Source organism: Jatropha curcas, chromosome 5 (genome assembly GCF_041381405.1).
Source record: "Jatropha curcas cultivar XTBG-Jc1 chromosome 5, XTBG_Jcur_1.0, whole genome shotgun sequence".
Taxonomy (NCBI): Eukaryota; Viridiplantae; Streptophyta; class Magnoliopsida; order Malpighiales; family Euphorbiaceae; genus Jatropha; species Jatropha curcas.
In genome coordinates this window covers 19,272,497-19,295,302 of record NC_143155.1, presented here as the reverse complement: position 1 = coordinate 19,295,302, position 22,806 = coordinate 19,272,497, and the positions used below count along the sequence as shown (strand labels likewise).

Genomic DNA, 22,806 nt, shown 5'->3' with positions numbered 1-22,806 from the left:
TAAAGATAATTATGAAAAAAATAATTATTTAAATATATAAATTTAAAAACCTTAAAAACATTTTAAAATATTCAAAAAAAAAATAACAAGCAAACAAAAAAAAAAAAAAAAAAGGAGGAAATACATCTTATATTAAAGTGTCAATGCTTCATAGCCTTAAGTACAATAAAATTATATCCTAAAATTTTGTACGTGTCACGACCCATTTCCATGGACCGGACCGGCCCTAGGACCTGGGTGGGCTTAAGGCCCCCGAAGCCCGTAGTAAGCCTAACTTATTTAAATCTCACCTTCTATTCATAATTATAGATTCAGGCCCATTAACTCAAAATGCAGTTCATATATTTAATATGGACTTTTACTATTTATTTACAACCCAACTGGAATACAATTGCGGAACTCTACCTTTATATTTACATCGTTATTTCTATCATTAAAAGTCTTCTACAATAAGTGTCTCAACTCCACAAGGCTTTTATTTCTTTCTATTACCTAAAAAAAAAAATAGTAGGCAGGGGTGAGCGCCAAACTCAATGAGTAGGGTTAGATAACCCTCTCACCCCACACAATCACACAGAAGCTAAATATTTTTATCTAGTTACCGTTTAATTATATGATCATGCAGTTTGTCACACAAATGGCAATACAGCAGCAATCACAAGTATCATCACCTTCATATAATCACATCACGTGGAAATTAGTCAGTGGCACCACCTGAAACCCCAACGAGCCGTCCTCACACATGGCTCGCCCTCTCATACATGTGCACCGGGGAGCCGATCCCCCATACGGCCAACTGGTCTAATCCTCACTGACCAGTCCTCTCATTGTTTTTCTATTCTCTCTTTTCTTTTCCATACCCACAGGAGGCAACCCGGTGGTCTCCATCCAATCTAGATCATCAAGTGCTCACAACAGGAGGCCACCCTGCGGGCTACAATCAAATCTAGATTATCAGGTGCGCAACAACAAGAAGCCATCCTGTGGTTTTCCATACAATCCATATCATCAGGTGCACACGGGGGCGCCGATCTCCCATTTTCCCGGCCGACGGTCAATATCATATCATATTCAGGATCCATATCACAGACCGTCCTCACAAACCCATGGTGGTCCACTTCATCCCAATTCCACACAAACAAGGCACAGTATATTCATAGCACAAGTAATCAAACAATTTTTACTATCAACAAATAGTGCATCATAATATGGCACTTCAATAAAATAATGCATGATAACATTTAGCCGTGAATGCATGCATGCAGGCGGATGAAGCGAATTATCTAACACTACTCACATTTCTTTATTGTCCTTTAAAAGGACTGTCTTTATCACTCCATGCTTCCAGCTTTCGTCCTCGCATTTCGAAATTTTATAAACCTCCCAATATAATTTTTTTTGTTGAATTTCTGCTAGATCGGAAATTGCCACGTGTGCCGGATCGGAGAACAGTGGCTGTCGGTGGTCGGAGGCACGCTGGAGCGGCGGCAGAGGCGCAATCCGGTGGTCAGAGGCTTGCTGGAGCTGCTGCAGTCGCTGGCAGTGACGCAGACCCAGTTGCAGGGAAGAAGAAAAGGGAAAGAAAGAAAGAAAAAGGAAAGAAAGAAAGAAGAAGAAAAAAGAAGAAGAAAAAGAAGAAGAGAGGGAGGTGTGGTGGTGCGGTGGTGGGCTGGAGGTGGCATAGAAATGGTGAGAGTGAAGGAGATAGGCGTTGAAGATAAAGGGAAAAGGATGTTTCTAGATGGTTTGGGTCGAACCGGTTCGATTCGGTTCGATTCGGCCCAAATCTTCGATTTTCAACCGGTTTCGGCTTTTTCAATCGGTTTTCGATTCGATTTCTCATAGTATTCGCACTAAAATATTAATAGCAATTTCCAGGCTGTCGGTTCGTTAAATTAAATTGGAAAATGTTTTGAAAATAAAAATTCGGGGTATTTCAGTACGTTTATAGAGAAAAAATGCACTTGTCATCCCACTTACAAAAACTTGGGTTCTTTTTTGTTTTCATAAATTTCATTTTAAGAATTAATTTTAAAGATAAATTCTATTTTGTTCTTTCCATACAAGCTTCAATAACTCAATCATTATTCATTCAATATACACATAAAGTGGGACCAAAATATATATAAAAGAAAAATGAAAATAAACAAGATTTAGTGAATTTATTAAAACTAATAAAAATCATGAATATATATTAATACACTAATGATGTTCATTACAAAGGAATATAAGATTGGAAATACATATTGGCACAGGATAATTTTATCATCAAATAAACAAAACTATTTTTACCAAAAAAATTTTACTACCTATATTTTTACCGAAGTAATCAACTGCCTAGAAAATATCACAAGTGATTGGTGGGTAAATTAGCAAGAACTAGTTAGAAACTCTAGTCAGGATCATTCTCTTAAATGACTAGGAGCCAAGGTAGAATTCCAACTTCCCATTTAGAACATTCGAATCATTTTTCTGATATACTCACAAGGCTGAAAACTCAACTTCTTGAGTGCAAGGACGATATGCTACAAAAGTGTTGTCATTTGAGAAGGATCCAGGGTTGAAGCAAGTAATTCCTGTGTATTTGAATGCTTTCTGCTCACTTTTGTCCCCTAAAACAATCTGCAAAAGGTGCATGAAAATATGAAATTGGCCTCTAGTCCACTATATTTACATGGATTATTGTCAGTTTTTAAAAGGACGAGAAATTTTCTGGCTTCTTAGCAAACTATGGTTTGGGAAAAACCGGATTTTTTATTGCTTTTCCCAAACCATGGTTTGCCAAAAGAAGTCAATATGTAAAAGAAAAGGTCAAAAGTGCTGTTTTGAGAAGCAACTGAAAGCTCATGCCAACAGTGCCTAACTATTAGCAATGTTCAATCAAATGGAGCGTTCAAAATATTCAGTTCCTTTAGACATATATTAAAGTATGTATTATCCCATAGTTTCACAGTTGATCTTAGTAGAAATATAAATTTTCCAAGCAAAACATGATTTGAGAAAGAAAAGAGGACCAAAGAGAGATATCAGCAATACCGTGTGAGGAGATGGATAAAGATGGAGACTGTGATCATAATTCCAGATAATTGGTTGAACGACAAGAGGCAGTGGGCAGAGATGACTTTGATGGGTTATGGTAGCTACCAGCTGTAAAATAAGTAAGAAGGAATTAATTTCATTAACCAATAGACTGAAGTAATGAATTCATTTGAAAAAGAGAAGGATGAGAGAAGAGAAAGAAGAAAACATGTTCAAAGGGATCAGCAGTTTCTTCTGTAGAAGGAGGCATCAAGCATGACCGACGCATCCTATACAGCAGATCATAGCGAAAAAATACGATTTCTTGAGTATAGAACTTGACCCTGCATTGAAATGAGAAGCATTTGCAATATAAAGAGAGTTAAGCACATATCAAAAGCTATTTCCAAAAAAAATTGAAAAAACGCATCAAAAGCCATGCTAGTGCACATAACATCTCTTCATTTTTCATACGAATTGCATGTTATAAGCCCTTTGTTCTTAAAATTATCCTCAGAATTCAAAGTAAGATATTCTAAAAGCCAAGAAAAGAATGTCTATCAGAGGATGTCATAGGAGGATAAAAAGTTGACTGTTGTCATAATAATTTAGTGATTAGACAAATTAACCTGCAAGGATTACTTGAAAATATGGCGTTTGGAATATGCTTCTGAAGCCCTTCAGTTAGATACTTCGGTAAAGAGCAGCGGGGTAGAACTGTTGATGGACCTGAAGTAATCAAAGACTCAAGATGTTGATCATTCTCATGTAATATAAAACTACTTCTGAAAAGCCGGACAAAATTGTGATAATCTACCTGCATCATCAGGACCTGGAATAAAGAGAAACCGACTATGCTCTTTTAGCCTTGGATGTGCTGCAATCAATTTCCCTAGGTTTTCGAACTGTAACCTAACATGTTTAAGTTGTGCAATTGTGTTTTAGCAAGTCTGCTTATGCTATAATATTTTGTTAAAAACAATGCAAGTAAGATTCCAAAGATCTCTCACCTGAGACTTGAAAATGAATGAAAGGAAAGATTGCATGGATGAGAACAAAAATTTCCCATGAAAACAAATAAGGAAGGAACTACTTCTTGAACCTCAAAGCCATCAAGTACTGTCTCCAGCTTTCCCATAGCCTTCTCTTAAGAAAAGACAATATTATGATTAGGAGGAACTATTCATCAACCATTACCCCTCCCAAAACCCAGCTGTATATATATACCGAGGCTATTAAATCACCTCTTCATTGTCTAGCCAAATGTCTGAGAGTATGACAAACATGTCATTAACAGCTCCTTTTTCCAGCTCTGCAAGTCTTAGCTATTAGAGTTTAAGTAGGAAGATCACTATCAATTGTCATATTCTAAAGCTACTCCAGGAAATTTTCAACAATAGTTACATTTATTTCCTCCTCTGAAATCTGAATGACTGAAGACAAATAAGGATACAGTCTCCTCTTTTGTTAAACTACCGCCACCAAAGAAATCATGTTGCTCAAGTAATTTCATTGACTTATCTCTTTCCTCTAATGGAGGAAAGCCACACGTATATACCTACACAAGAAAGCAAATACTAATTGCCAGAAAAACATTTAGTAAATTTTCCAGAAACAACAAATGAGTCTCACAACAACATGGAACCTAACAAGTTTAATCAGTGATGAAGTTTGTCTATATTTTCCTTTAACAAGGAATATTTGTAACGTCTAGAAGTATCCATGGGTGGATACCAAGCCTCATAAGGTGACAGAAAAGAAGTACCCTAAATATCAAAACTTAGCAGTTGCATTAGAGGAGAAAGAGGCGCATCAGAGGCTTCTTGGGGACAAGCAACTCATGTCTATTCCCTACGTCTAGCATGAAAAAGTAAAATAAGAGGCTTTAGATTTATTTACCTAAACAGTATGCAGAATCATATGGAAATGCCTTTTAGTAAAAAATATTTATTTACAGTTGTTCAACTTATCTCAGTTTTTTTTGGCATGCAAAGAAAAAAAAAATGCAGTTGAATTAAACAATTAATATTATCCAGAATTCATAATGGAGATGGACATAGCTAGTTGCCAGTTTTTATAGCTTTATTCCAAATTCCACATTATGTCAAAACATGAAACTCATGCCCTTACATGCTTGGCATTAGTGGATAGGGACATAAATTTACATGAATGACTTATGTCATTAGTTATTCCACAATAAAACTTTTGCCTTATTAACAAATTTCAGAAATTCATTATTCCCCCCCTTTCTTTTTCTTTGGTAACTTTGACGGTATTTAAATGTTAGCTTCACTGAGAATTTACAAACACAAGATTTTGTATTTAGAAAGATATAGCACCTCTTTCACATTCAATCCCTCCCTGTCATGAACCTTCTTAGTCAAAACATGACACTTCTGCCCTACATACGTGGCATAAGTACATAAGTCTACACGAATAACTTAAGTCATTAGTTATTCCACAAATAAGACCTTTGCCTTGTGAACAACTTTTAGAAATTCATCATTCCCCCCTCTCTTTTTCTTTGGTAAATTGACGGCATTTAAATGTCAGCTTCACTGAGAATTTACAAACACAAGATTTTGTATTTAGAAAGATATATCAACTTTTCACATTCAATTCTTGCCTATGATTAACCTTTTTAGTTCATGTGATTGGATGTGTGGATTAGACAGGAATAAGTTCCATCACATTTCTGGTTCATATGGCATGATGATAATCCACAAAAAAGAAGCCCACACAGAAACACCATCAGGTGGCTCCAAATAGATTGTACTGTGTAGTCATATCCATACCACTTGCCATACCAATCCAGCACCATAAAAAGGAATCAGAATCATCACTATCAAATGTACAAGAACAACGATTGGGAGAACGATCGGGAGGATACTTCTATAATCACTCGTGGATCTTATGTGTCTAACACTTATTTTCTTGCAGAACAGCATCTTCAGTTACATTAGATATGTAAAACTAAGAGAGTTTATTAGTATTTATGTAATTTTCTTAAGATATTTACAACTGTTTTTATGTATATAGTTCATGAAAGCATAGATATCATGTCATGTCTAGATCTTTAGAGGCAGCTGAGTCTATCTGAACCTAATGTGCATGTCAAAACATGAATATGACAATGTCAGTTCGCAAACCATTTATCAAAAATAAAGAACTCAATCAAGGTTGAACATGCTGCATCATAAAAGGAACAAAGGAAGCCAAAACAGATAATGTCATTAAGTTATCAAGAATATTTTACACAGTAACGACATGATAGCCCCATAGCCCCGTCAAGAGATGGATTATAGCAATGCTGAGCATAGGTTTCAGGATATTTGAATCAGGAAGGCAATGGAATGTATAACCGTGCTAGTCACTGACACAGATAATTCAAGTCCAAATATGCCAATCGAGGCTTATAAAATCACTCACTTCAGCATTTTAAAACCAGAGCAGCCAGTTCAATTGATTAAACTGGGAACGATCTCCATGTCTGGAGCAGTTTGCAAAATCCTGTTGACTAAAAATGAAACCACTCAAAACACAAAACCTGGCGAATAGGAAAACCTACAAAGAACCAGGGAACCCAATCTGAATATAACTCTATATTTTAGCCAAAGAATTGAAAGAAAAAAATGACCTCAATCATTTTTTCTCTGCCCTCTCTGTGTTGCCATCTCTCGTTGTCTCACTATTTCCAATGCTAAATTGCGAAGACACTTTGAATCTTAATATATAAAAGTCTTTTTGATCTTAATATATAATGTCACCTAACTAAGGTTCCAATCAATGCTTCACTGGAGATAGCAGCTTATGGCGATTTCCAGATAGAGAATCTCTAAACCACAATTCAATTAAGAGGCTGGGACAATTTGACCATTGTAAGTCTAAGAAAAGAGTGTAAGGATCAAAATTTTGTGGGAAAAGGTTGGATCCAGAGCCCGGTTTTGGGATTACAATAGGAATTATGTAATCTTGGAGTTCCTTATACGTGTTTCATTGGATTGAGAAATTTTTCATTGCATATTATGCAAATCATTGTATTATTTCATTCCAGTTCTAAAAACAATGAATTATTTCAAATTGTTGAACCGCTAAAGAGAGTTGCTCGTATTTTCAAACTATTTAACAAGGACAAAAGGATAAGCCTAGGTTGAACAGAAAGATACTCCACTATAACTTCAAGCTCACAACCATTGAAAAAGTTTCCTTGCCACACAACCAAACCAACATGTCCCCGCCCCCCCAACCCAAAAAAAAAAAAAAATCAATTCTGCAACCTCTTGCTCAGGAATACCCTTTCTGAGAAACATGGCATCAGAAATAATTGATATAAATACCAACAAACAAGTAAAGCTATCATATTTTCTCTGAGACCTTCAAAGGAAAGATATCCAAAAGACGCTTCTTCAAAAGGGCACCAAATGATTATATTCTAATGTCTCAAGAACTGCTAAAACAAAAGCATGGAGAGAGTTTCTAGAGAAAGGAACTAACAACTAGTATAACCAAGTCAATTGAATACATAAAAGGTTTGATACTAACCTGAAAAATGCCATCCAAGAGCATCTCACCTTCTGCAACTACTATTGTATTTTCTGATAAGAACCCTGTAGTTATTTTGTATTTCTTATCAAGGAAACAAATAATTTACAAGTATTTGCATTCTAATAATATTAGACAATTTACAAGGAAAGTAAAAGAACGTGGCTTTGGGGTAATGGTAAAGTCATTCTACATGTGACCTAGAGGTCATGGGTTTGAGCCATAAAAACAGCCATTCTACCAAAAAGTAGGGGGAAGGCTGCTTACATTACCCCCCCCCCCCCCCCCCAAAAAAGCCCACACATGTGGGATGCTTCGTGCACTAGATTGCCTTTTTTTATTAGGAAAAGTAAAACTATAAATGACTTCACAAATTACCACTATCCTTAAGTATCACAAAATCACTTTGGGCCACCAAATTTATTGGATGTCTTATTCCCATCGTTTTGGACATTAGAAACAGCAAATGTAGAATTTGCTTGACATTGTTACTGAAAAAAAAAAAAGTATCATATTGAACACACAGACTTAAGCAATAATAATTTTAACTCTAATGTAGATTTGGGATGTTTTAAACTCCCAAGCTGCTTTTCCAGCAGTTTCAAACATTGTTTTGCAATATCTAAAGGCATGCTTTTTCGAGAAAGCCTCAACCACAATGCCGAAGAGACATCACTTTTTGACAATTTGCGAGTCATTCAGAATAAAGCAAGAAGATATCCAAAGACATACAGAGCAAGATAGTTCACTCTCTGATCTAGAAAGATCTTTTCAAATCAAAATGAAAATAGTCCACACTCAACACTAGTTTGGAAGGGTCATGTCATAATTTCTATACATGCTATTGCACAAATGAATTACACTGCATAAAAAAATAGAACAGTTCTATATATTGATTTCAATTTCACCGTATCTAAGAATTGTTTCTAACATAAAACTAGACCTAGAGAATTATGTTAAATGGTTAGTAAGAGAAGGGAAAAGATTAAAGGTTAAAGTCAGTAAGAAATGTTTAAAAGGATATTGCTTTGGTCAAATTGATTTCTACTGATGCAGTAAGATCCTCCAAGTAGAAATGACCATCCTCCAACTGAGATATCACACCCATGACCCAACGTTTTCCTGTTTGCCCAACCAAAGATTGAATTGGAGCTATCTGCAGAGATATAACACACAAATACATATCATTGTAAAACTAAAAGCAAAAAATTTATACTTGGGAGTTTGTTTTGAAGTGTATAATAGAAAATGCTTGAGGGAGCACCTCACAGCTTCCATACTGTGACATTCCTGTGTCGAATGCAGGCTTGGAAAAATGCTGATCACGAGAAATTCTCTGGAAGAGCAACAGATACCTATCTTTGTAGAGAGCAGCTTTTGCTGAAGATTCACCATGAATAGATAGCCCCCCTGTATGCCTTTGAACATCATAAGAGAGCAAGAAATAAAACAAGAATTAGTCAATGCCCCAACAAAGGAAAAAAGCAATTGCAGTTTCAAGTGAATAGTTGAGAAAAGATCAAACCAAATAGAAATTAAATTAGCCAAAAGCAACTTCAATTCAACTTCCCAATAATTTTATAATGGACAGGTGATTAGCTACTGGACGGCAAATTCAGTAAATTTACAATGGCTAATAATACTGTTTCCTTTTTCATAATTGGGAAACCATACAATGAATCAATTACCCAACTTCTTCTAGAACCTCCATCAAACTTGTTCATAGATACCATAGAATAACATAGAATTACGAACATCATGTTTTGTGTACATGTTTCTATAATAAAAATGAAAAAAAAAAAAGATATTTGAGAAGAAAAAAAAGAAATGAAACTGACATACTGATAAAATTGCTTCTTGATGGGATCAAAGTGAAATTTGGGGATTAAGAAGGCATCAATCACACGAATAGCAGAATGAGAAGAAACATTGTCACTTGGGCCTTGCTCAACTGCATCATCAGCTTCCAATAAACCACTTACAAGACGATGTATAGGCTCCTTGTCAATTATGGAAGATTTCACTCCCACTTTCTCTATATCCATTCATACATTTCAACAAAAGTCAGATTCTTGATTGATTTGAATTCTTTAATACAATTCATGAGATAAGAGGAAAAGTAATAAGAGAATGAACTGGATAAAAAATCATAAAAGAAAGGAAGAAAGGAATTCTTTTACGTGATTCATATTGAAGATGGTCCAGGAGGAGATCGATGGCCTCATCTTCAGCTTCTTGGAACCGGCTGACGAAGGACAGTATCTCTTCAAGAGCATCCACTTTTAGTGTATATCCTCTAATCTTGAATTTCTTTTGTATCTTTTTCCTCACCACTGAGGCATTCATTTTCTAGTCGTCAAAAGTGCAGATGCATATTACAGCACAACGGGTACCTGACAGATGTAAAGCCTACATTGAGTATTCACAAGCCCACACTTTGCAAAGAGAAAAAATATTGATAAGGTAAAAGAATTGCCTATATGTGGAAGGAATCTTGATGAAGTAAAATTATTGCACATATATGAAACAAAAATTCTTGCTTACATCTGGACATAAGGAAGAGCCAATCAAAAACTTCTGATACACAAAACAGTGTGTTAAAATTTATTTTTCTTCCTTAATTGCTGGGTGTATACACCTAGGGATAGAAAAAAAGGATTCATCAAAATATATTTTTACATTTTAAAAAATTGTAAACCTTGTTGGATAGGTGCTAATTGAAAATTGATTAATGCCAAAGAACTCAAAAAATAAATGAAATTTGCACTGAAATCTTAAAATGGATAAGGTAAAGAATCGCTTATATTTGTGGAAGAGGAATCATGTAATGCATTGTTGTGTCATTATATATATACTTTTTTTTTCCCTTTCCGTTGAACCTAAGATAAAATCTTAGGTTTCATAACACCACAAAAATTTTCATATAACCAAAACTTAAATTGTATGAGCATATAAACAAATTTCTATGGCTAATATCAAAAGCATCAACTTTTAAGTTATGTACTTTTTTTCCCAACAAAAGGCAACAAATATCACACAAAAATCAGATTCAAGGAAGTAAAAACAAAAGTCTAACTAGCAAACCAAAGCCACATGCCCAAAAATAATTCCAAGTTTCATTAATAAAGGCAATATGCACAAAGATTCTGACTTTATGATTCAAAAAGCAACAATCATATTCAGATTAAGTAGAGTCACAAGTTTATGATTTTAAACCTTTCAATGGAACCAAGGGAAAAAAAAACTCATAGCCACTCCTACAACTCGAACAACTAGAATCAAAACAAGTCCCTTTCCTCATATTATTTACTAGCTCAAACACCATTCGCATATAACATATTTTCTAAATTAAGCAAACTGAATTCTGAGGCATAAAGTTGCAAATCTAATACTCAAAAACCAACAGGCATATATTTTATGTACCGCCACAGGCATTAAGCAAACGAGATTAGAAACATAAAAAATGTCTAAAATTTTCCAGATTCAACAGACCTAAACTTCCACAGACTTGAAATTTCACACTTGCGTATACGATTTTTTAACCATTGAAATTAAAATTAAAATTCTTACTCACCAAAACGGATCTTAGGAGTAGAAGAGCTTTTTCGCTTGCCTTTGTGTTCCTCCTCACCCCAACTTTGCCAGTGTCTCCTATAGTCAAGCGTTTTTGAGTTCCCTCTCTTTTTCTCTCTTCTGCAGAGTTTATTGCAAGCGGGTATATTTTTCTCTTCTTTTTTCCCTTCAGGTACCTAAACTTTATCGATTTTAATAGAGTTACCAAATGAGCCGAGCCAAACTGATCTGAGCTATTGAGCTTGAACTAAAAAATCGGAGTTTTAAACGAGCAGAGCTCAGTTCCATTTCTAACTCTATGACCCTAAACGAAGTTAAAAATTAATTAGAGTTAATTTTTAAAAAAACTGGTATTATATAGTAAAATTATGAAATAAAGTTTGATTTGCACCCTAAATTTTGGAAATAATATGTGATTTGTCCAAAAAATTAATTATTTATGCAATTTAGCCTGTAAACTTACACAAAAAAAATAAAAAAGTCAATTTTAAAAAAAAATAATTTTTAATATTTTAATCTAAAAAAATTATTTAAAAGTTTAAAATTAGGAATAAATAATTATTTAAAAAATATCAATAGTTATAAAAATTATCGTCTTATGTTTGATTTAAATAATTAACAAAAGTATTTAATTTAAAATATAAAATTAGAAAATATTTGATTATATTAAATATTTGGTTTGATAAATATTTATTATTTATTATTTAGTTATTTTCAGTTATATTTGATTTTTATCAAACTGATTTTTTTAGAAAAAAAACGTGACTTTAACTTGCCATTTTGTTAATTATTAAACTTTAATTTTTATTTAGACGAGGGATCACTCAGAAAAAATTGAAAAATATTAATATGATAATAAAAATAAAGCACTAGATTTAAAAATCAAATTTTATTCTAATACACTAATTTGAAATCTATTTATTCATTTATTTAACAAATAATGTCATTTAAGAAGTTTTAAATAAAAATAAATAAAATGTTCACTCTACCATTTTTTATTTTATATTATTTTTTCATTCTCTTTCTTATATTCCTTCTTAATATTTTTTTTAACTATATAATTATTAGTTTCGTGTTAATATTCTATTAACGAATGATAAATTATAATTATATCACGTTTACAAAATTAAATTCAAGATTAAGTAACTATTAATATCTTCTAAAACAAAAAGTAACCACTAATATAATTTATCTGTTAAAATCCTCATTCTTGTATGAAAAAAAATTGCAAAAGGCTAATCTCAATCAAACAATATAAAAGAATTTATGTTTTCAAAATTTACAAATCTCAACAAATTTATATCAAGATTAAGATGCTATATCTTTTTTTTTTTTTTTTGGCTATATTAAAAGATATTTTTATTTTTAAATATTTAACAATAAAAAATAGCAATAAACTTTGAGACGACAACAACTTATTAATCCAATGGAAGTAAATCGCAAATTTTTTTATGTAATTATAATTGAGATTGAAATTACAAACTCAAATGGAAATTATAAGGTGAAATTGAAATTAAAGTTCAAGAGTCAATTTCAATAATGTTGGAATTATGAATTACTATAAACTATAAGAGTAAAATGTAATAATTAAAATCAACATAATTTATTTTTTTTAGATAATTAAGTAACACTTCCAACTTATAACACATATAGATAATTTGATGCTATTTAAGATTTATGTTATCTAATTAACTTTAGTAATTATTTAGTTGATAGTCTAAGTAATTGTAATTAAAATATAAACTACAAGCCAAATCGGTATTATAAGGTGCAATTGGAATTGAAATCCAAACTTCAATTTCAATAATGTTGGAATTGTAAATTCATGGAAATCATAAGAGTAAATTGCAAAAATTAAAATTTATATTTTTTTTTATTAATTGAATAACAACTTCAATCTGTGGTAGATAATTTGATACTATTTGGGGTTTCTTATTCAACTAACTTGTAAAATTACTTTAGTCCATAATTTACATATTAATTAAAATTGAAGATTGAAATATAGGGCACACGTAAATCGAGTTAGATCAGATTTATCGATCTAAAGTACCCAACCGATATATATAGGTCAATAATTTTTTTTAACCGCAATCCCACCTGTAAAAGTTAATATTTTTCTTTTTTCATTGGTATGTGGAAAAAAAATTTTATTTGCTTGATTTCAAAACATAGTTCAATCCGTGCTCACTGTGAATTTGTGATAGTTGCAAATTTAATAAAAGACTTGCAGTTTATGGGATAATATGGTTTAATTGGTTTAACTTCGCTTTTGTACAAATCGTTTTAATGATTTGTGAGAACTAGAGGGATCAAATAGTAATTTACCCAAAATAAATTTACAAAACTTGGAAATTTTTTAGTTTCCACAAGAAGCCTGCCTTGTTAACTAAACAAACCCTAACTGTTCCCGCCATAGACAATGACACTGTAGGAGTCGCTTTCAAATTGTTCCACCACGCTCCTTCACAGACCATCAAGCCACGCGCTGCTCAAACCAAACCGAAAAACAGTTCGAATTAGGGTTTTTAACTATTTGGTTTCTGGAGCTTGTCATTGACCTTGTTAATGGCTATGTTTGCGGGAAATCTGGCATCCAATATTTCTTTTCATATTCAATCTCGCGTCTTCTATATTCCGTGGTTAGATATCTCTCTCTATTTCGCTTCACATTTTCTAAAGCTTCTGTACGTTTGCTGACAAAATGAAGGAAAAGATTCGAAATTCCAAAATTTTAAAGTATTATTTGTGATAAATAAAGCTTGAAATTTGGTTTTTTAATGGACAATATAAAGAGTAGGTAGGACGCTGATTATGTGGAATTTGATATATTTAAGTTCCTAATATATATTCTCGAAAAAAAAAAATCCTAATAGTTAATAGTAAAGATTTTCAGGGTTTAAAGGTTTGATTTTGTTGAAATTTGGGTATTGTTTACTGAAACTTTTGATTATATGAAATTTATGTTATCTGTAGTAATGAAGTTTAAATTTTTAGGGTAAAGAGAAGTCCAGCAATTCTATATTTGAAAAGCAGAGATAATAGTAGCTCTTCACTTCCTATTAGATATGTTCCTAAGCAATCTCCAAAAGTTAATGAACTTGAGAAATCTTTGCCTGTAAAGGGTTATGAAAAAAGTATTAATGGAGTTGGAAGAACCTTTGTTTCTGGTGCGAAGGCTCAAAACAAAAGGCACAAGGAGAGTGTTGTATTTGATGATGCAAAAGAAGGTAACTGTGTCCTTAAGAGAGCTCTTAAAGTACTGAGACGAGTTATATGTTCTACACAAATTTTATTTATCAATTATTGGTTTGGCATGTATAATATGCATTGCATGATATTTTTTTAGGAGTTATAGTAATGATTTAGAAAGTTCATGATAACGAATTCATGAATGGCTTTATGACTATTACACTTGCTGATGAAAACTGAGGAAATGATAAAGGGTTATGTGCACTAATCAATGACCAAGAGTATGTCCTTCAATGAAAAAACTTGTTTATTGTATCTTGTTTGATGTTCTTTAAATAGTGATTCAATCAATTGATTCATAGGACTTTACAGGAATCCTTTTTCTCTCTGTTTTTCTCCTTTCCTTGCACTTATGGATTATTAGGTCTGATATAATTATAGTATTTTGGATGCAAAAGCATGATAAATTTTTAATAGTGTTAATAGTGTTGTTTAAGACAGAAATTGTAGCTAGTGCTAGTCAAAACTGCAGAAATCAGTACTGTGAAAGTTGCAAATGAACTTGTAAAACCATGCGATCTTGTGATATGGTTTTTTCCTAATAATTAAACCATATCTAAACTCAAAGCAACATGGGATATCTAAAATTGCAAGTCAACTCTTCAAGTTTCTTGCTGCAGATTGGAAATTTGTAGGCAGGACTTATATCATCTCATCCTCTTTGATGAGTTAAGAGTGTTTTTCTCAATTATAAATCTCTTTTTGTTTTATCAATATGGATGGCCACCCAAAGAATACCTTTTCTGTACAATAGCTACCCTTTGGCTTAGCCTAGATCATGTGGTTGTATCATTGAGTTGCTTGCAAAATTTGTGTTTCACTCATAACATTATAAGTACCGATGCTTAATGCTAATTGTTGCCATATATTGAAAAAAAAAATTCTATAAAATGCAAAGGAAAAGTTGTCTTATTCAATGGCATAAATGAGTGGTTTGCTGCTTTTTGATGATCCCATTAGGAATTCTTGTTTATGGCTTTCTAAAATTACATATATTCCTTTTGCAAGTTATTTTATAGCATTGTTGCAATTAAATTCTTTAGTTTGATTTTTTATGAATCTTCTAATCTATTTCTGTATGAAGAGATTAATGAATCTTGCACTTGATCCTAGATGAAAAGGTAATTTTTTTGAACATTGATGGTGACTATATGTTATAATATATTTTTGGTTTGCTTCTTTCTATCAAGTATAATTGTTCTTCTTTATGTTAATCAGTCAATAGAATGCTCAAAAAATTACAGTGTTTTCAGGGTTAGAACAGGAATTCAATAATGTGGAGATGATACAAACTGAACTCATGGAAGAACCTAGGGATGAGGAGTCAGGGATTCAAAATTCAAGGGATAGTACTAAAAAGAATGCGCAAGCGGGTAAAACTATGCTAGATGCTGAGAAGATGGCTATTGGATTTCTCGCTAAAAGGTTAGAATATGGTTTTCAATTACTCCATTATTTTAGTTTATTGAATCTTTAATGTAATATTCATCTGACTTGCCAGTATTTTGAGTTTAAAGACAATTATCTTGTTGCTACCATGTGAATGTATGTTGGTGGAATGACTACTCTGGTAATTGCAAGGTTCTACCAACATTAATAAATTGTTTACAATAAATTATATTGTGAAACTTACAATTCTTAGATGGATGTATATCTAAGAGTGAAGCTGTATATATATATATATATATATGAAAAAGGGCTGAATTTGAGACCCAACAAGTCCACTAGAGAATAGAAAGGACTGACTTTTATCAAGAATAGACTATCTTCTTCTTCGCACAAAAGATACCTATTGAAAAGAATAGAATTTTTATTTACACTTGAATATAAAGAAACTAAAACCTAAAATAATAAAATTAAATATACAAGGCAAGTATAATTAATGGAATAATCAACATAAAATACTAAAGCTACCTTGTCATACCCCTGTACTTAAAAAAAAAAAAAAAAAAAAAGTTCTCAAGTAACTGTTATGCGTGCCAAAAGAAAAAGCATTTCAACTATAACACTGCCTTCAATGTTTAAAAAAATAGTATTATAACAGAATAACGCTTTTCCTTGACACTCCCCCTCTCCCCCAAGACAAAAATAATAAAAAAAAGAAGACAGCAATTATTTATTAACCAGCGAAATAAATCTGTTACAGCTCACCAGAAATTTAAGATCTGTCAAGTTTATAGAACTTATGAATTATGGGCTCACTTTTGAACTCAATAACTCGATTTATTAATAATTGTTCTTGCCCTCTTTATTAACACACAAATAGTAGAATGAATATTCTTCAATTTTATGCTCAATTGTTTTTGAAAGTTCAGTCTCGATAGCTTTTATTTCCTTTGGTTTCATTATTCAACTACTTCCACAAAATTGTCAGCTTATGTTATTTGCAATTTCTTCAAATTCAACATTTTGCAAAAATTGGCCTTTCTCAACTTCATTCATCTCTGAATCTTCCTTCACTTTCTCACCAACATGTACAATTACTTTCAAAAACTCAATCCTCTGCTCACAGACCACTGATTTAAATTCTTGATGGCAAGTCTGGTTCATGTCAATAATTTGCTCCAAATCTTCCATTTATGAATTTTGAGCATGCAAAATTAATTTGGTTGGTGTCACTGGCAAAATTAGCATGGGTGACAACAAGCCAATGGGCAAAGCTTTCAGTTCGACCCCTCCCCACTCCACATAATGTCTCTTACCTTCCTTTACAAGTTTGGATCTAACTCCACATATATAACAACATGATGATACATAAATGTTTTCGCTTTTCATGCTAATTTCTTGTAAAGATCAATGCTGCCACTTCTATATTCTGAAATATTGTTCCTCTCACATGTGCTCTCTCTTTGCACTTTTTTATTCTCTTTACTATTCAGTTTGAAAATAAAAAGCACGTATTCCTCTTAAATTGTTTTCATTTTCCAAGTCCCTAACAATATCAATTTGCAATAATAGAAGGTCCGTAGTCTCAATCGGGACCCTCTACTACTCTTGGGGTCAATTCTTTTGGAGCTGTCATTCAAGTCTCAAATTCATATATTATCTAAAATAGATAAGTACTAAATTAAGCACAATTATTTATTTCCTGGAAATATATGTTGTATACATGTAGAAAAATCTCATAAATAAACTGTGTTCAACTTTTGCTTTGTATGCGTTAGTTCATGTCAAGACTTTGCCAATCTAGCATCAATTCCAATCCACTGCTAGCTGGTGAAGAATCTAGAATTAACCTTTTGTACATTTTCAACTTAATACTGTTGCTTAGATGATGAAATATCTATTCATGATAATTGAGTCTCAATAATTTTTCATTCTTGACCATGAACGAGTTTTAGTATATATCCATTGAAATTCATGCCACCAATCAATTGGCTTGTAGTTGAGTTTTGAAGAAGCAAAATTGACCTTTTCTCTATATCAAACAACCGTTGAATGAAGTCTTGTTTATAAAAATTACCATCATGATAAGAAATACCTTTAAAATTCTGTCCAAAAATATATTGGTTGCCGGAAATGATGTCCAATGTGATCTGTAGCATATTCACAATTCCAAAATTTACTCTTGAAAAAGTTTACCTTTTTTTATCATGGTTAACAAAGAGATTGCTCCTATTTCTGTTGTATTCTGTAAAAAGTGTGGAAACCTTGCTTTGACAGCACTTATGTAGGGTGGGAGTACATTAACAAAGCTTGATCATGTGTAGGCCTTGAACATCACTAATCATGGGGAAAATTAATATTTGAAGTCAATGAAAGAATAATAAGAGTTCAATTTTATTAACAACAGACTATCTTTTGTGTAGTACAAAAGATACCTATTTGTAAATATAAATAAATTCTAGCTATATTTTGAGAAGTTACTAAATTAGGAACTAAAATTATTAGAATGCTTGAATTAAAGGAACTTAAATCTAAACTAGTAAAAATAATAATGCAAGAGTTAAATTGTAATTAAAATTAAATAATAACAACATTAACACGAGACAAGTAATATCTTCCTTAATTTTTTTCCCTAGCAGCACATTTGTCTTCAATTTTTTCCATACCTGCAGATCTATTGTCAGCTATTAACTTTGAATTCATTTATTTTATTGCAGAGCCTTTACAGCAGTTGAGCTGAGGAAGAAGCTACAAGCAAAGAGATTTCCTCCTTATACTGTGGAGTCACTGTTAACTGATTTCCAGAGCAGGTGGATTACTAGAATGTCTTTCAAGCTATTCATTTTCTACGTGGACATTGCACTTTAAGCATGTGATAGAACTTGTTACTTTTATTAAGCAATTCTCTTACACTAGCATTGAATTGTATACCTTAGTGGATGCTGCATGCAAGATTTTGATATTTTCACTATATTGCAGGGGGTTGATCAATGATAGCTTGTATGCAGAAACATTTTCTCGATCTAGATGGTCTTCCTTAAGCTGGGGACCCAGGCGGATCAAACAAGTAAGCTGTCTTCTCCTAGTGTTAATTTTTCTTGTCACTCATGTTTGCTGAGTAACCTTGGAGAAAATACATCTGACAGTTTTGCTCTTTTGTTCATTATTTATGAGCTAAAACTTTACCATCCGGGTTAGTTGATAAAAATTCACTATAGTTATTTCTTTCCTGAGTTTAGTATGCTTGGGAACACACTTGCCTACACATGCACACGCGCGCACACTCTTAAAGGAGAGAGAGCAAGCAAGTGTAACCCAAGAATGTGATGAAATCTGGATGTATCATGTCATAACCAATATGATCATTCTTTGAATTAAACTTGGGGTGGGCAATTCAGGGCAGCGCGTCATTTTCATGTTATGTTGAGAGTTGGGCAGAACATTATATTGGTCAACATCCACAATACATAATTAATTTGTGGCTTAATTACAATATAATTCTGAAACTTTTCGCAAAATAACAATTTTATCACCAAATTCTTATTTTATCAGTCAAATGACTCAACTTGTTCAATGCTACAATCGTATCATGTAGCCGGTTGCAAGTCTTCGTGACCTGCTGTTTGACCCAAGTGTTGATGAACTTCAATAAATAAAATCAAAAAGTGAAAAGCCAGAAAATTAAAACCCAAATTGCACTGTTCAAGCAGAAAGCATCTAGTTTCTTGAGAATCAAACAGAAAATTAAATTTCAGAAGCCACTGTAAAAACCATGGGATTGCGATTTATCAAAATGTTCACCTCTTTTCCCTTGGTTGTTTTCTTGGGAATTAAACTTGGAAACCATAACAAGAAAACCATGAGACTGAGATTTACAAAAGAAATTCACTGTTTCTTATCTAAACCCTCTCTATCTCCTTCTGTCTCAACAAAGAAAAGGGTTCACTTTTCCTTTCGGCCAAATTATTCTTTTCTTCTATCGAGTCTTCTTTCCATTTTCACTCCCAAACCAAAGCTGAAAGAATCAATTTTTCCCCCACAAAATCAAATTTAAATTAAAATGCACAGCCACAAACCAACATTTCCTCCTGAAGTTTAACTGCCAATTAGGATGGCTAGAAGGTCACAAAGCCTTGTAACCGGTTGATGTCATTGTTCCAGTTTTAATAGTTCTCTCATTTTATTGACAAAATTTAAGTTTTGTGATAGAATGGAAAACAGATGTAAAATTCAGTTGTCTGTTTTTAATAGACCTACTCATGTATTAACACAAAACCAGTTGTTAAACAAGTAGTTTGCTTAAACTATTAACTTGCTAACACCCACTTGACACAACATTATCCATTTAGCATAATTTAGGTGATTGTATATGGATGCCCTTTCTTTATCTATTATCTGAAATTAGCAAATTTATTCTTGATATACATATTGACAGATTATTTATGTGAATCCTTTATGTGAGAGAGATTATTTATGTGAATCCTTATTATTATAATTTTTTGTCATAGGTGTGTCAATTGTGGATTGTCATGTCAACCCATGACTAACACAACTCAGTTATGTCCAATCATAATTATTTATGTGAAACCTTATTATATAATTTTTTGTCATAAGTGTCAATTGTGGATTGCATGTCAACCCATGACTAACACACTCAGTTATCTCCAATCAGAATTATATCAGAATGATTATGATAATAAACACGATAAAGCCAAACCCGATCCTTAACTTTGTTGTGTTTGTTTCGTGTTTACATTTTTCAAATAGTGTCCCTAGTAGTTTTTCAAACAACTTACCATCTAAGACAATTTTCTATGTTTGCTAGTGAATATTTTAATTTTCTATTAGATGGAAGAAAGTTTGTTTCATCTTCAAAACAGAAGACAGTAAAGGGAAGAATGATGACTGCAGACTGCAGACTGCAGTTAGACTTGGAACGCCTTGGTGTGAACATGTCATATAATTTGGTGGTTCAGTGTTACTCACTGCAGATTATATCATAACTGTTATTGATTAATACAATTAATATTATCGTGGTAATAAGCTGTAGATTTAGTAGATGAGCATTAGTTAGTGGGTTTTATCGTCTAGAAATGGGAAGAGAAGGAAATAGAACGAAAATAAGAAAGAAAATTAATGAATTTGTATTATATTGTGCTTAATTTTCAATGTGAAATGTCAAATAGTAATATTATAGCGGAATTGTTTAACCAGGCATTATTCAAGAAGGGAGTGAGTGAAGCAGATGCAGAGAAGGGAATAAAACTTGTCTTTGAGGATGATAAATGTGTGGCTCGAGAATCAAAACTTGGCATGTCAAAGATTTCTATGGATCATCTATTGGTTCAGGCTTCAAAACTGTGGCTTCGAGGTCAGGATGTTCCCGAAGAGACACGTAAATCAAGAATCATTCGATGGCTTCAGTACCGTGGTTTCAACTGGGGAGTTATTAGCTTCGTATTGAAAAAATTAGAATCTCAAAATTCTTCTTAGAGCATGATAAGGATCTCCCCTGATGCGATGCAGCACAAGGAATGTGGACATTCTCAGTTTTTGGCTAATGGTCCTGTCACTAGAATTATGAATTGCTCAACTTGGAGTAGTTGCTGTCTCCATTAACAACACACTGCTGTGGCCAAAAAATTGGCCACTTCACTCATTCACTGTGTTGAATTTCCTCTTGCGTCATCGTACCCCAGTGCTATCTAATCTTATGCAGAAACAAAGTCCATTCCAGTGCTATCTAATCTTATGCAGAAACAAAGTCCATTCCAATGGGAAAACATCTCCAAGACAAAGCATTAAGTGGTACAACTAGATCTTCATGATCGCTATTATTTTTACCGGTAATGGAAGTGTTCATGCATCGAGCTAGTGCAAGTATTTCAACCAAGATCTGATTTCTACTCAAGATAATCAAATATTCGGTTGGTGACAATATTTCGATTGGAGCTTTTTCTTGTTGATTTGATTAGGTATCAACTCTTTGGGTCTTGATAAAATTTAGCAAAATTATTGTACTTTATTGTACTAAATCACTATCCAATGGCTGCCAAGGGATACAATTATTAGGAACTTTAACACATGATTAATAATCTATTTAGCATCTTGACAAACCCTAAATTGGTTTGATGCTATCCAGAAATTAAAATTGAAATGGGTCCAAAACTTAAATACTTGAGAGCATGTGAGCAAGTTGTCTGCAGAACATAGTTATGCTAATGCTATTAATATGCAGGTATAATGGTCCTGGTAGTGCATGTGCCTTTGGATTAAGACATAAAGAGTCTTCTAAATTAAGGTTAGTAATGGCCATGGCTTGGATGTGTTTTTTTATACATTGTTGGAAAGTCTCTCTCAGACAGCACATGGACATGTGGGTGTAAGGAACGTGGGACCATGTGAGTCCTCTAGTGGAAAGACTGCCATATATAAATATTTATTTAAGATAGAAAGTAGAATAAAATTCCTTGCATTAATTAAATTATAATTGTATAGATCCAAAGCTACCAATGATTGGTCCAGCTTCTTGACGTTCTATAGTCATTCTCTTACCTTCAAAATGACAGGTGCTCTAACCCTACTCCGTAGATAATCCCTTCACCGGTATTTGAGATACTACCTCTTATCTAGTATATTTATCACATGTGGAACTAGATAAATATTTTAGAACAAATTATTTTCTCAAATGTGACAAGTATTATAAAATGGAGATAGTATCAAACAACTGTTTGCTTTTACTAAGATTGTGTTGTGTTCCGCAGCAGTTTTTTAAGTAATTTTTAGTCATAATATAATTTTTAGTCAAAATACTAAACGTTATTTTTTATAATGTTCGGTAACATAGCATTTGAACTAGCTTTTAGAAGTTAAAGTTTGAATTAGCTTTTAAAGATTAAAATAGCGTTTTATAGAGGTTAAAGTTTGAATTAGCTTTTAAAGGTCAAAATAACGTTTTATAAAAATTTAACCCAAATAACGTTTGGTTTTAGCGTTTTATGAAAAGCTATTTAAGTAATTAACAACTAAACACGCCAA

The 22,806-nt window shown here is 32.7% G+C and overlaps 2 protein-coding genes and 1 long non-coding RNA gene across 6 annotated transcripts; 1 reads left to right on the top strand and 2 right to left on the bottom strand.

Moving 5' to 3' along the window:
* Positions 1–320: 320 nt before the first annotated feature.
* On the bottom strand, positions 321–1,884 carry LOC149496332 (uncharacterized). Its single transcript, XR_016320820.1, has 2 exons — positions 1,298–1,884; positions 321–492 (listed from the first exon to the last, which is right to left on the bottom strand). It is a non-coding gene; the product is annotated as an uncharacterized LOC149496332 (long non-coding RNA).
* Positions 1,885–2,172: 288 nt separating this feature from the next.
* DPB2 (DNA polymerase epsilon subunit B2) lies at positions 2,173–11,302 on the bottom strand. Of its 3 annotated transcripts, none has more exons than XM_012223094.4 (14): positions 11,135–11,299; positions 9,741–9,953; positions 9,403–9,595; positions 8,825–8,978; positions 8,585–8,716; positions 7,561–7,638; positions 4,472–4,576; positions 4,263–4,343; positions 4,029–4,159; positions 3,836–3,930; positions 3,648–3,747; positions 3,248–3,362; positions 3,037–3,147; positions 2,173–2,622 (listed from the first exon to the last, which is right to left on the bottom strand). In XM_012223094.4, exons 2-14 carry the CDS (start codon positions 9,904–9,906, stop codon positions 2,482–2,484), a joined length of 1,602 nt encoding a protein of 533 aa, XP_012078484.1. In that variant the 5' UTR covers positions 9,907–9,953; positions 11,135–11,299; the 3' UTR covers positions 2,173–2,481. The 3 variants fall into 3 exon arrangements, with proteins under 3 accessions (XP_012078484.1, XP_037492818.1, XP_089578037.1); XM_037636890.2 differs by lacking the exon at positions 11,135–11,299 and adding an exon at positions 10,105–10,198; XM_089721911.1 differs by lacking the exon at positions 2,173–2,622 and having other exon boundaries at positions 3,661–3,747; positions 11,135–11,302.
* Positions 11,303–13,543: 2,241 nt separating this feature from the next.
* Positions 13,544–22,077, top strand: LOC105639134 (regulatory protein RecX family protein). 2 transcript variants are annotated; one of them, XM_012223088.4, is made up of 6 exons: positions 13,544–13,772; positions 14,128–14,360; positions 15,627–15,807; positions 18,486–18,578; positions 18,748–18,835; positions 20,983–22,077. In XM_012223088.4, exons 1-6 carry the CDS (start codon positions 13,699–13,701, stop codon positions 21,259–21,261), a joined length of 948 nt encoding a protein of 315 aa, XP_012078478.1. In that variant the 5' UTR covers positions 13,544–13,698; the 3' UTR covers positions 21,262–22,077. The 2 variants fall into 2 exon arrangements, with proteins under 2 accessions (XP_012078478.1, XP_012078480.1); XM_012223090.4 differs by having other exon boundaries at positions 13,549–13,772; positions 15,636–15,807.
* Positions 22,078–22,806: the final 729 nt, after the last annotated feature.